The sequence below is a fragment of the Erpetoichthys calabaricus genome (genome assembly GCF_900747795.2).
Source record: "Erpetoichthys calabaricus chromosome 1 unlocalized genomic scaffold, fErpCal1.3 SUPER_1_unloc_25, whole genome shotgun sequence".
Taxonomy (NCBI): domain Eukaryota; kingdom Metazoa; phylum Chordata; class Cladistia; order Polypteriformes; family Polypteridae; genus Erpetoichthys; species Erpetoichthys calabaricus.
In genome coordinates, this window is record NW_026261591.1 from 1170302 (window position 1) to 1184473 (window position 14172).

At 44.2% G+C, this 14172-nt stretch overlaps 2 protein-coding genes across 16 annotated transcripts in view; one reads left to right on the forward strand and one right to left on the reverse strand.

The window, feature by feature from the left end:
- Window positions 1-14172, reverse strand: part of LOC114642585 (NACHT, LRR and PYD domains-containing protein 3-like) — a 1142003-nt gene that overhangs the window by 178060 nt on the left and 949771 nt on the right. The window lies entirely within an intron of this gene.
- Window positions 1-14172, forward strand: part of LOC127526399 (NACHT, LRR and PYD domains-containing protein 3-like) — a 169843-nt gene that overhangs the window by 10096 nt on the left and 145575 nt on the right. Inside the window, exons 3-5 of one of the 2 annotated variants that reach the window (XM_051921818.1) lie at window positions 4141-4314; window positions 8926-9099; window positions 11706-12591. In XM_051921818.1, coding sequence (XP_051777778.1) covers window positions 4141-4314; window positions 8926-9099; window positions 11706-11805 — 448 coding nt within the window. In that variant the 3' untranslated portion in view covers window positions 11806-12591. Of the gene's footprint in view, window positions 1-4140; window positions 4315-8925; window positions 9100-11705; window positions 12592-14172 lie in introns of those variants that run through there. The other variant, XM_051921819.1, reaches the window with a different exon arrangement.

Here is a 14172-nt window from a genome sequence, read left to right on the forward strand (position 1 = left end):
ATAATTGTTTTCACCCCAACATAAAGCTGAAGCTGAACTACTCAAAAACAGAAGTCAGCTTCCTTGACACCACCGTTCAACTGAAAGACAACACCCTTGTAACTTCTATTTTTCACAAACAGACAGACAGACGGACCTACCTGAAAAGTGATAGCTTCCACCCCAAGCATATAAGGCGCTTCATTATTTTCAGCCAAGCAATACTGTACAATCGTATTTGCTCAGACCCGACAGACCGGGATAAACAACTGCAGGAGCTCAGACAAGATTTCATCAGACAAAGTTACACCCCCAAAACAACAGACACTCAAATAAGAAGAGCTACTGCCATACCCAGAGACAACCTTCTGGAATATAAAAACAAAGACAACAAGAACCGCATCCCCCTTGTTGTCACCTACAACCCTCATCTTGAAACACTTCGAAAAATTATAAAAGAACTTCAGCCAATACTAAACAATGACCAAACACTGAAAAATGTATTTCCTGAACCTCCCCTCCTGGCATGCAGACAACCACCTAACCTTCAGCAACTAAATTTCCGAAGCTCCCTAAGTGAACCTACAGAAAATGGCACATCTCCATGCCTACAGAAAAGATGCAAAACATGTGCCCACATCTATGATACAGACCGTATAGTTATACCACACTGCCAACTTGAACATCACATAAAGGGATCATTTTCTTGCAGATCATCTAATGTAGTCTACCTAATTCTCTGCAAGAAATGTCCTGACACTGCACTCTATGTGGGAGAAACTGGACAAACACTCCGCCAGAGAATGAATTTCCACAGGTTCCACATTAAACATGGCAACACAGATGTTCCTGTAGCGGCCCACTTCAACAGCCATGGACACTGTGAGAAGGACTTTAAAGTCACAGTGCTTATGGGCAACTTCAGAACACAGCAAGAGAGAAAAGAATGGGAAGTTAAACTCATGCTAAAACTTAATACTTTACAACATGGATTGAATAAAGACAAGAGTTTTATGGCCAGATATGAGGATTGTTTACATCTCTCAGAATGACAGACAACCGGACTACAGACCCACATTGTTTTCAAAAAACTCATTACAAACTTCAAAAGACTTTGTTGGACAGTTATCTTATCCAAAGATCTTGACCATACATTGTTCTTCTCTCTCTTGTTAAATTAACCCTAGTCTGAATGAATCTATAAATTTTTTAAATTTAAAATTTCTCATTTAAAGATTTACCAATGTTGTTTCTTGTCCTAGAGTGTGTATATAAACACGGGGAACTCCAGTTTCTGTATTACATCTCGCCTGAAGAAGGGGCCTGAGTTGCCTCGAAAGCTTGCATATTGTAATCTTTTTAGTTAGCCAATAAAAGGGGTCATTTTGTTTGGTTTTTGTCCTAAGAGGTAAATTTAGTTATTCATCAGGTATTACAGAGGAGACCACAACATAATGTTAAAGACACGTCACAAAGTACACAGCCATCAAACATAAACTTATCAGAAATAAATAATATATAGTAGTGAGTGTAATACTTCTGGCAGAACATATTAGACATCAGAATTAAACCGACATTTACTTTTAACTGATGATTGATACAAATGCTGCTCTTCATCATCCCATGATTCAAGGATGTGGGTGTTTATTAAAACTGAATTTATTTTAAAGATTAATAGCAGTTGGAGTGAAACAGAATTTGAACTGATTGCCTTTTATCCTGTGAACCTTCAAACTGTGACCTGATGGTAAAAACCTGGGATTGCGAATGTGGCGGACGACTCGTGTCTGACAGAAGACCCTCCTCTGTCTGTAACACTTGCTTGTTAAACACGTCCTGTGAGATTGGACTGTCCAGTCCTTGTTATTTTAATGCTCCATTTTACAGTTTGGTTTATTCTCTTTTTGTTTTTAACATTAAGATTTCCAAACCAGGCTAGCAGTTTATAAATACAAACAGACTAAATACAAGATTTATAAAAGAGTGTTGTCATGGAAGGACTCACATTACAAAGACTCGGCTTCCTTAAACAATGTGACAGGCGGTGTTGGCCATTACTCGGCTGGAAGGACAGGGGGAGAGAGCAACTGTGAGGCACTACCTCCTCTGGGACACTAGAGGGCAGCCCTTCTGGGTGGCTGTGACATCACGGATTCCCGCAGGGCACGATGGGACTTGGAGTTTGGCGAAGCCCTGTTGGGTTTTGTGGGAGCTGCAGAGCCCTAAAGTGGACTTCCACCACACCTGGGAGTGAGTCCAGGTAATACTGATGATCCACATGGAGCACACCCAGGAGTTGAAGAAAGAAAGAAAGAAAGAAAGAAAGAAAGAAAGAAAGAAAGAAAGAAAGAAAGAAAGAAAGAAAGAAAGAAAGAAAGAAAGAAAGAAAGAAAGAAAGAAACTGTGTCTTTGTCTTGAGGACATTGTGTTCTTCGTAGGAAGCAAAGAAGCAAAGCTTCCCCACCTATAAATAAAGGTGTGCTGTGTGGCAGTTTGTGCCCGGCTTGTCAGTGTTGTGGTCAGGACGGCTGCACACACCCCTGTGATCCACAACAGTGCAGCTGCTGCTGTCCCTTTGTGCTGATGGCTTCTGTGCTTCCTTTAAAAGTCAGCTGTGAGTCTTTGATTGTCCTCAGATATTTAAAACTGTCAATGATCTCCACTGCCTGCTCTTTGGTGATTGTTTCTTGTTGGTGACTGGTGCTGCTTCTAAGTGTTTTAGTTCATTAGTTTCTGTAACATTGAGGTTTAGAAAAGACTCATCCCACCAGTTCACAAAGTCATCTCCCACTGGACCAGGACTGGTTTCATTCACACTCAGTAGGCTAACAGTCACTGAGTCATCAGCACATATTAAGATGAACCTGTCCTCAAATTTACTGAGACCACCAATAGTGTAGAGGAGTACAAAAGAGGAGAAAGAACAGACATGAGGGGACCTGTGGATGAGGACAACATGTCAGACAGACAGCCATTGACTTTCACTCTTCAAGTCACTCTCTTAAAAAGTCAATCAGCCATCCTACCAAACTGAAGTTGAAATTAAATTCTTTAATAAGATTCTGTGTAATAAGGTGAGGCTGAATGGTGTTAAACGCTGAAGAGAAGTCTACAAACAGGAGCCTCACATGAGTCTTGGTGCTCTACAAGGGGTCATACAAGAGAAGAAGTAAAGTGACATAAGAACTTAAGACATTTGACAAACGAGAGGAGACCATTCAGTCCATCAAGGCCATTTGTTTAGTTAATAGCTAAGCTGTCCCAATAGCTCATCCAGATTCTTCTTAAAGGCTGTCAAGGTTTCTGCTTCAACTCCATGTCTTAGTAGTTTGTTTCAGAGTCACGCAACTCTTTGCATACTGAAGTTCTTCCTGGCTTCAGCCCTAAATGCACTTTCTTTTAATTTCCACTGCTGTCCTCAAGTATGAGATTCACCCTTAAGCTGAAAGAATTCTGCAGGATCTCCTTTATCAATGCCTTTGGGGATTTTAAATACCTGGATGAGATCCCCACACAGTCTCCTCTGCTCAGATAAACAGGTTTAATTCCCTGAGTCTGTCACAGTAGGACATGTTCTTCAGTCCCATGATGCACTTGGTTGCTATCCTCTGCACAGCATCAAGTGCTGCTGTGTCTTTCTTATATCATGGTGACCAGAACTGCACACAATACTCAAGATGTAGTCTCACTAGTGCATTATATAGTTTGAGTATAATGTCCCTGCTGCTGGTCACCACTAGAGCTGCCAGACCTCAGTGGTAAATGACAGACAAGAATTCCAGTATGTCATCCTCACCCCGTGGTCACCTGTGACAAGTCCATCTGGTCATATGAGTGCAGGACGCCGTCAGTCTCATGTCTGTGATGTTCTTATCCAGTGCTGATGTCCACATGTCAGTCTGAATGACTTGGCACCAGTCAGTCCAGTGTGAAGGCAGGAGACCCTGTCAGGTATATAGTGCCTTACTTTATAAGAATGGCAGTGGTCTCGTGTTCACACTGCACTTCAGGGAAAAGACAAGTGGCCATTGAACCTTTGTGTTGTTTGTCATTCTGTCTGTCTGTCTGTCTGTCTGTCTGTCTGTCTGTCTGTCTGTCTGTCTGTCTGTCTGTCTGTCTGTCTGTCCTCATGTCCTCACTTCTCTCTCTTCTTCTCCACAGCCTGACATGGTGTCATCTCACCTCCAGATGTTGCTCAGCTCTCTCCTCAGCTCTTTCTTCTCCAAACTCACGAATGACTGAACTGGACCTGAGCGGCAACAACATGGAGGGTTCAGGAGTGGATCAGCTGTGTGAGGGGCTGAGGAGTGAAAACTGCAAATTAGAGAAACTGAAGTAAGTGAACAACAAGTGTGTGTGTGTGTGTGTGTGGGTGTGTGTGTGTGTGAGTGTGTGTGTGTGTCTGTGTGTGTGTTTGTGTGTGTGTGTGTCTCATGAATTTTATTTCTTGTCACATTATGGCTCTGACTTTTCCACTCCCACAACACAAACGCTGTGTTTAATCAGGACAGACTGCAGTGTCCCTTATGGACAGACAGATGGACGTGAGGTGACACAACTGCAGATTTCCTTTTAATAATTCAATTCATAAAGATGTGACCCTGAGCCCCTCCACCACACTGGTCACTCTCCTCATCCTCTCTGTCCAGACTGTTGTTTTATTTCTTGTCCCACAAGCCCATGCTGTTCATTCTTTATTTTAATCTTGTACTTGTTCCTGTCCTCCATTGTCACTTTCCCCCTTACACTCCTCTGATGTCCTCACTAAAGTTTGTTAAAAATCACTAAAATAGAATCAGGAGGAGAAACACAGTCAGTGTGAGGAGAAGAGATGACTAAAGTGACAGAAGACAGAGAGGAGTGGACAGCTAGAGCTGGAATGGAGTGACAGATAAGGACAAGGAGACTAGAATAACAAAGATAAGGAGAGAGAAGAGGAGATGAACAGAATGAAGAAAGGGATGAATAAAAGAGGAGGACAAGGCAGAGGATAAGGAGAAGGAGAGAGAGGAGAACAGACAGAGGAACAGGAGGAAAGGTGGGCAGCAGCAGTAGAAATGACCAGCCAGCCATACAAAGAAAGAGAAGGTGACTGAGAGGAGAGGATTAGGACTGAAGGCAGTGTGGACAGTAAGGTGGGAGACACAGGAAGTGACCGCCATTATAGCAAAGTGGACTGAACAGGCCGACATCATTCTACAAGACATGACCCCCAGGTCTACACGGGACATCGACATATATCTGTCAGTGGGCTTATTGACCGACAGGTGGACACACACATCATGTACATTAGACGTCCAGAGACACTGAGAGGATTTTGGGAAGGTGACCTCGGTGGGCGTGTCAGTGAGAAACTCCAGTGTGAGGAGTGGCGCCCTCTTGTGTTTGTAACTCACACTTGTTGGTGGTGAATTGGCGGAGCGCACTTTACACCTGCAGACATGTGTGGTTCAGCCAGTGTCTTCATTAGTGTTCTGGGCTTTGGAATTAGACACCTGCACCCCAGGAAGTTTAAAATGAGCCTGGGCAGGATAGTGAAGAACAAAACTGAACAGGAAAGAAAAATGAAAAGATGGAGATGGAGGTTAAATGAGAAATAAAGTAAATGAAGAATTGTGGCTGATCTGATGCAGGCAGTGGAGTGGAGGTCAAGAAGTGGCTGTGAGAGGAGTGAGCACATGGCACTCAAGGGGTAAGGTCAAAACCTACTTTGTGCCCAAGGACCAAGAGTGACCAACTGCACCGAGTGGGCTTCTGCTGAAGGCTGAGGGATAGCAGGAGAAAGGAGAAGGTCTCATGAGGCACCCTGCTGAAGGCCATGGGATTGTGGTGGGAACACAAACTGAGTTTGGGGTCCTCAGCTGTGACCAGTAAAGGTGGCTGGGGCAGAAGCCGATGTGAAGGATGACTGCCCTTGCCGGTGGTCTCTTGGCTTGCTGAGGAGAACTTAAATGGTAAGCAGAGGAGATGTCAGTTTTAGGTGGCACAGAAACTCTTGTTGTTTTTACATACAATAATGCCAGCGCAGTGAGAATTGTGCCAATAATACTACTATCAAAGTGACAGGTGGCACATGATATTAAACATAATATTAATGTGACAAATACTAAAGTGACATATCATTAAAGTAAAATAAAATAAAGTGACATGACTTATGCTGATAGGATAACATGTTTGAAGTGACTCATAACAAAATAAAACAAAATAAAACTTCTAGAGCAGTGAGCCAATAGTGAGATATCAGATGTGGTACCCAGCTAGGGCGGCACGGTGGCGCAGTGGGTAGCGCTGTTGCCTCGCAGTTGGGAGATCTGGGGACCCGGGTTCGCTTCCCGGGTCCTCCCTGCGTGGAGTTTGCATGTTCTCCCCGTGTCTGCGTGGGTTTCCTCCGGGCGCTCCGGTTTCCTCCCACAGTCCAAAGACATGCAGGGCAGGTGGATTGGCAATTCTAAATTGGCCCTGGTGTGTGCTTGGTGTGTGGGTGTGTTTGTGTGTGTCCTGCGGTGGGTTGGCACCCTGCCCAGGATTGGTTCCTGCCTTGTGCCCTGTGTTGGCTGGGATTGGCTCCGGCAGACCCCCGTGACCCTGTGTTCGGATTCAGCGGGTTGGACAATGGATGGATGGTACCCAGCTAATCCAGTCAATACAGCTTAGGAGGAGAGAAGGAGCGTCAGGCCCAGAACTCAACCACCACCCCCTGTTATGAAGAGTTAAAGAGTCTAATGGCTCTGAGGACTAAAGATCTCTGGTATCTGTCCATATTGCAGTTCTGTGATAGCAGCCTACCGCTAAACAAACTCCTCTGATTAATTATGGTGGTGTATAGTGGCTGATGTTCATTGTCCATAACAGATAGCAGCTTGCACCGTGTCCTTCTCTCTGCCACCATCACCAGAGAGTCCATTTCCATGCCAGCCACAGATCCTGCTCACCTGATCAGCTTGTCAATACACTCACCATCTCTCTTCTTCAAGCTACCCCACTTGCTCACTTTATATAAAGTGATAGATAATTACAACAGTGAACAGATATAATGGACATAATTAAGGACAATACACATAATCCAAACAGACAATATTGGTCTGCTGATATGGTGACTGGAGGACAGACCTGCACAAGTTGCTTTGTAATGTCGGGGCACCAACTGGGTGTCCCCCTTTAATGAAGTCAAATGAAACAAAACAAAAGTGGATGTGATGGCCCAACAAAACACACCTTTTCAGCCCAATAGACAAATTTACTGTGCAGTTCTGTGAACACGATGGCGCTTGCTTCATGTTGAGTTCACGGGTCAAACAGCAGACTCCATCCTCTGGTGGTCAGCAGCTTTTCAAGAGTCCCACCCAGAAGGACAGGGGCAGCTCTGGGCACTGTGACTGAGTCAGTTCCCCTCATTTGGTTTCTTCTCAGAGCTGCAGGTGGATAAGGAGAGACAGTCAGTGTGAGCGCCCCCTCTCGTCTCAGAGTGGTATCACTTACCTCACAGAGACAGGAAGGTCATCTCCAGGTGGGCACACATGTGTGACAATACATAGAACTGGCCGCTCATTTATTTGCACTGCTTGTATTGTTGTATTCAGCAGCACTTTGAGAATTGATTCTCATTACATGTTTATTTGCACTTCATTTTTGTTCATCTTTGTATTAACATGGAGTTGATAGTTTGGAAATGTAACAATAAATGTAATAAACGATTCCTGTAAATTTAAAATACAGCAAATGTAAATTTGGTGTTAAACACATTATGACTTCTTTGGAACTTGAAATTTAAGACTTGACCTGCCTAACAATATTTACGTATGTAGCATATTTTCATACAAGGGCGGCACGGTGGCACAGTGGGTAGCGCTGCTGCCTCAAAGATAGGGCTTACTGGTTCACTTCCCGGGTCCTCCCTGCGTGGAGTTTGCATGTTCTCCCCGTGTCTACGTGGGTTTCCTCCCACAGTCCAAAGACACGCAGGTTAGGTGCATTGGTGATCCTAAATTGTCCCTAGTGTGTGATTCGTGTGTGAGTGTATGTGTGTGCCCAGCGGTGGACTGGCGCTCTGCCTAGAATTTGTTTCCTGCCTTGCACCCTGTGTTGGCTGGGATTGGCTCCAGCAGACCTCCGTGACCCTGTAGTGAGGATATAGAAGGTTGGATAATGGATGGATGAAAAATGTCCCTTGACTTAAATTCAACAATTTTTATGATATAACCTCACATTTAAATTATCTTTTTAATTGCTTCTGTACATTACTTTTTCAAAGAAAATGTTGTGTCAACATAAACCCCTAAATGCTCTTCAGAGGTCTCCTCCTGTAGCTCAGTGTCTCCCATTTTGTATTTATATTTGGCTGAACTGAGTCACTCAGGTGAATAGAAGATGCATCGGGACGACAGCAAGGGAAGTGAAAAAGTATCACCAAAATAATACTAACAAATAAAAGCGGAGACTCCATAACACTTCAGGGACACATATATTCCTTTATTCCTGTTCAGATAATGAACTCATTAATAAAAATTAATCGAAAAATTAAAACAAACTTCAACAAAGACAGAGACAAACAGACCTGCTGCTGGTCACCAACAGAGCTGCCAGTCCTGAGTGGTAAATGACAGACCAGAATTCCAGTTTGTCATCCTCACCCCGTGGTCACCTGTGACAAGTCCATCTGGTCACATGAGTGCAGGACGGCGTCAGTCTCATGTCTGTGATGTTCTTATCCAGTGCTGATGTCCACATGTCATTCTGAATGACTTGGCACCAGTCAGTCCAGCGTGAAGGCAGGAGACCCTCTCAGGTATATAGCGCCTTACTTTATGAGAATGGCAGTGGTCTCGTGTTCACACTGCACTTCAGTGAAAAGTCAGAATACAAGTGGCCATTGAACCTTTGTGTTGTTTGTCCTTCTGTCTGTCTGCCTCTCCTCATGTCCTCACTTCTCTCTCTTCTTCTCCACAGCCTGACTTATTGTTGTCTCACCTCCAGATGTTTCTCAGCTCTCTCCTCAGCTCTTTCTGCTCCACACTCACGACTGACTGAACTGAACCTGAGAGACAACAACATGGAGGATTCAGGAGTGGATCAGCTGTGTGAGGGGCTGAGGAGTGAAAACTGCAAATTAGAGAAACTGAAGTAAGTGAACAACAAGTGTGTGTGTGTGTGTGTGTGTGTGTGTGTGTGTGTGTCTCATGAATTTTATTTCTTATCACATTATGGCTCTGACTTTTCCACTCCCACAACACAAACGCTGTGTTTAATCAGGACAGACTGCAGTGTCCCTTATGGACAGACAGATGGACGTGAGGTGACACAACTGCAGATTTCCTTTAATAATTCAATTCATAAAGACAGCATTGTGACCCTGAGCCCCTCCACCACACTGGTCACTCTCCTCATCCTCTCTGTCCAGACTGTTGTTTTATTTCTTGTCCCACAAGCCCATGCTGTCCATTCTTTATTTTAATCTCGTACTTGTTCCTGTCCTCCATTGTCACTTTCCCCCTTTTTACTCCTCTGATGTCCTCACTAAAGTTTGTTAAAATCACTAAAATAGAATAAGGAGGAGAAACGCAGTCAGTGTGAGGAGAAGAGACGACTAAAGTGACAGAAGACAAAGAGGAGTGGACAGCTAGAGCTGGACTGGAGTGACAGATAAGGACAAGGAGAATAGAATAGCAAAGATAAGGAGAGACAAGAGATGGAGATGAACAGAATGAAGAAAAGGACAAATAAAAGAGGAGGAAAAGGCAGAGGATAAGAAGAGGAGAGAGAGGAGGACAGACAGAGGAACAGAAGGAAAGGTGGACAGCAGCAGTAGAAATGACCAGCCAGCCATACACAGAAAGAGAAGGTGACAGGGAGGAGAGGATTAGGACTGAAGGCAGTGTGGACAGTAAGGTGGGAGACACAGGAAGTGACCACCATTATAGCCAAGTGGACTGAACAGGCCGACATCATTCTACAAGACATGACCCCCAGGTCTACACAGGACATCGACATATATCTGTAAGTGGGCTTAGTGACCGACAGGTGGACACACACATCATGTGCAGTAGACGTCCAGAGACACTGAGAGGATTCTGGGAAGGTGACCTCAGTGGGCGTGTCAGGGAGATACTCCAGTGTGAGGAGTGGCGCCCTCTTGTGTTTGTAACTCACACTTGTGTCTCTTGTGGGACAATTAAACAAGAATCTCACACATGATCAGTGTAGGCTATCACATGATTTTCTCAATAATCCAGTATATAGCGCCTTTTTGATATTTTTATACACACCTGGTCTTCACTGATGTCATCACAGGTCCAAACCCTTTGCCTCACAAATCCTTCTTCTGTCATTTCAGTCAGTCAGGGTCTTCCTCAATGCCAGCAGACAATCAAATGGCCGACTGGAGATGTGAATAATTTGACGTCACTAAGGACAGCTGTCACACTAGTCCTGTGCTCCACTGGTCACTCTGGTCACTGTGTGATTCTCTTTACTACTAAATACAAAGCTGTGTGGTGACACATGTCAGGGGTCAGTGGTTGTGTTCAGGTTTTTAAATTAAAATGGTGGACTCAGAGGGGCGTAGGTGGATGTGGTCGTGTGGGGGAGCAGAGCAGCCCTGGAGTGTTGGTGGTGAATTGGCGGAGCGCACTTTACACCTGCAGATATGTGTGGTTCAGCCAGTGTCCTCATTAGTGTCCTGGGGTGTGGAATTAGACACCTGCACCCTTGTGTGTTTTAAATGAGACAAATTAAAAGATGGACCACAGAGGGGTCAAAACAACGTCACCTGGACAGACCACCTTCTGTTGTGATTGCTCTAGCAGCACAATATAACAAAGGGGTGAGGCCTCTAGAATAGCCCACCAAACAAATGTCACCCCCAGGAAGGCCCACCCCAGGGAAACAGGAGGCTTCAGGCCTAACTAGGCCTCAGAATGGAGCTCAGGCTTTTAAATTCAAAATAAAATCAAAAAGAGTCTCAGAGGCGTGAAGTGAGTCTGACCAGAGGGAGAACTGTGAAAACTCCATCTGGAGCAGAGACAAGTCCACAAGTTGTCTTTATAAAAGAGGAGGTTTATTAACAAAAGAGCCAAAGGGGCTGCCAAAGGCAATCCAAAGCTAACAACATTCAAAAAGCACAATCTGTGAGAGAATCAGAACTCAAGAGCCAAAAGTTCAAAGACAATAATCAGAATTAAAAACAAAAGAGCAAAATATTCACAAAGACCACCAATCACCAGAGCAGTCAAATGAGCCGCAGCCTTTAGAGAGTTGGGGGGCAGGTGGTCCTGCGTCTTGGGATCAAACCACAAAACCAAAAACCACAAAATACAAAGAACGTGAGATAACTGCAAGACACACACAGAGATACTAAATAATAACTAAATAAAATAAAAATAACAGATAGTATAGAATTAAACAAATAATAAATGAACAGAACAATGTTATAAAAACAATGGAAAACAATAAAGGAGAAAAAAATAAAACTGTCAGCAGGAGCCATGGAGGACCCTCAGCCTGACTAGAACACCTTCACTGAGATGAGATGAAACCAAAACGCCTTCAGAGGACGGTGACCTGACTGGACAGTGAACTGAGTGACCGACAGGGTGACACACATGTCATGTGACATAGGGACACTGAGGAGAATTCTGTGAAGTTGACCTGAGTGGGCGTGTCACTGTGATAGTACAGTGTGTGAGGTGGGGACCTCTTATGCTTGTAACGCACACTTGTGTCCTTCACAGGCTGTCTGGTAATGAGATCAGTAAGAGTGAGAAGAAGAACCTGAGGTCACTACAGGAGGAGCTGAACAGGACTGGACGGCAGGTGAATATCCACATATGAGAAGACTGGACATGTTGATCAACTGACCCCAGTGACGGTGCTCCCTGTCCACTCCCTCTAAATTCTCCTCTTTATTCTTTTATAATCTCCTCAGCTCTCCTCCACATTTAATAAACTCTCCATGTCTTCTTCTCAGCTTGTGTGCTTCCTCTTTAAACTCACTTGTGTGCTTCCTCTTTAAACTCACTTTTGTTTCTCCACTCTGTCACCCTGAACTTGTCACTAAACTCCACAGGTTCAGACCAGAGACCCCTGAGTTTCACCTGCCAGAGGACCACAGTGAGAATTGTCATCTGAAACCAGCGGGGGTCACAAAGTCTACTGAGGGGAGCAGCAGGAGTAAACACGGGTGGACAGTCCAGTTGGTGGGTAATGGAGAGTGAGGCCAATCCTGGCATTGGTGACAATTTCTGGACAGGCACCGGGCCGTCACAGGTCAAGCTGGTGGTCCTCTGAGCAGAAACCTCATAAACCTGCTGCTCCTCAACATCGTGTGGTGTTGCTTGAACCCATGTCTGCTCCACTCCTTGTTCACTGCCTCATTTGCACACAATTCATGTCATCTTCTGTTTGTGACTGAACAGACTCTACCATGTGCGGGTTTGTACTTCTGTGACACTTCAACACACACAAGGCTCAGGTCTCTTTGTCTTCTTTATCATTTCCTAATTGTCACCTCACTGTCACCTCCACTCATGTCCTCTTTAGAGAGCAGTGGCCTGAACAAGTGAGCCATTTAAAAAGAAATGAGAGCAAAAAGACAAGACAAGGAGAACTCAGGCCTGCTGGTGTAGAAAGTATGACGGACTGGAGGCCCACCCAGGGTTGAATCTCATGCATTGAACCCAATGTTGACCTTATACTGGACTGAGTAGGTTCAGAAAATGGAGGGATGGAGGACACCAAACACATAATAAGAAATAAGAGTGTAACTGAGATGAGAGTCCAATTACTGAGGGCCTGGATGATGGAGTGTGAGACCTCAGCTTGAAGGTGGGCATCTCCTGGACAGCTGGACAAAGAGCAGAGTTTGGACAGATGGACTTTGAGTGCGACAGAGGAGAAGAGACAGAGAGACAAACAAGGGTGCAAAAAGAAGAGCTACAAAGAGAAAGATGGTTAGAGAGACATGAGAGATAGGGGACAGATGGGGACAAAAGAGGAGAGTCAAATAGGACAGAGGGGGACAATAAATGGAGGAGAGAAGGAAGAGGCCATTTTAAAGTGAGACAGAGGAAAAATCGAGTCACATTAGAATGGAGCAGAGAGTTTGATTTCCAAGGTCAGCAGCCTTGAAGGAGACATGATGGCCATCTGCACCCTCTTCTGTGCTGAAAAGGCTGAAGATCTTTATGGACAAGAAAACTCTGCTCTGCCTCAGTTGTGGTTCAAGCAAATCCATGACATTTAATAGCCATTAAAGGTTACGCAGTAAAAAGATCCAAATAAAGACCACAGTGGCAGAGATGGAAATGTGTGGTGCATTCTGCATCATGGGGTATACCAGCCCAAGAAACACAAGGTGTGTGTGGTATTCGATTGTGCAGCTTCTTTTCAGAGGACCACACTAAATGAGCAGCTTCTTCAGAGGCCAGACCTTACTAGCACACTGACTGGTGTCATTATAGATAGATAGATAGATAGATAGATAGATAGATAGATAGATAGATAGATAGATAGATAGATAGATAGATAGATAGATAGATAGATAGATAGATAGATAGATAGATAGATAGATAGATAGATAGATAGATAGATAGATAGATAGATAGATAGATAGATAGATAGATAGATAGATAGATAGATAGATAGATACTTTATTAATCCCAATGGGAAATTCACAAATTATGAGGGTCCACCAAGAATCTATGGCATTAATGGCTGATGTGGAAGTCATGTTCCTCCAGGTTAGTGTTCCTTCAGAGGATGCTGATTTACTCAGATTCTTATGGTGGCCAGATAGTTACATTAAAGGGCCCCGCATCTCTCCCCTCGGATTCGCACAAATAAATCGGTATGGCAAACGAACTATGATACTTAGCGCAATGAGAGACGTCACAAAATCAACAGGAATTTTGAAGCAAATTATAGAAAAAAAACAGATCTAAATCCGTTAAGTAGTTCTCTCATGAAAAGTGGACAGACATACAGACAGACGATGGATTTTATGTATTCTGGCAAAAGCGCTCTCTTGGTGTCGACCCAACACAGACTGACAGTGGAGGCACATATTAAAATGAACAGAAAGATTTTATTTTTGTCTTCCTCATGTCCCACAGGCCCTACACAGTCCCCAAAACAAACACAAAAGACAGAAGAGAAACACCACAAATGTCACTTGTCTTTCTCCTCCACTCCTCCTAGGCA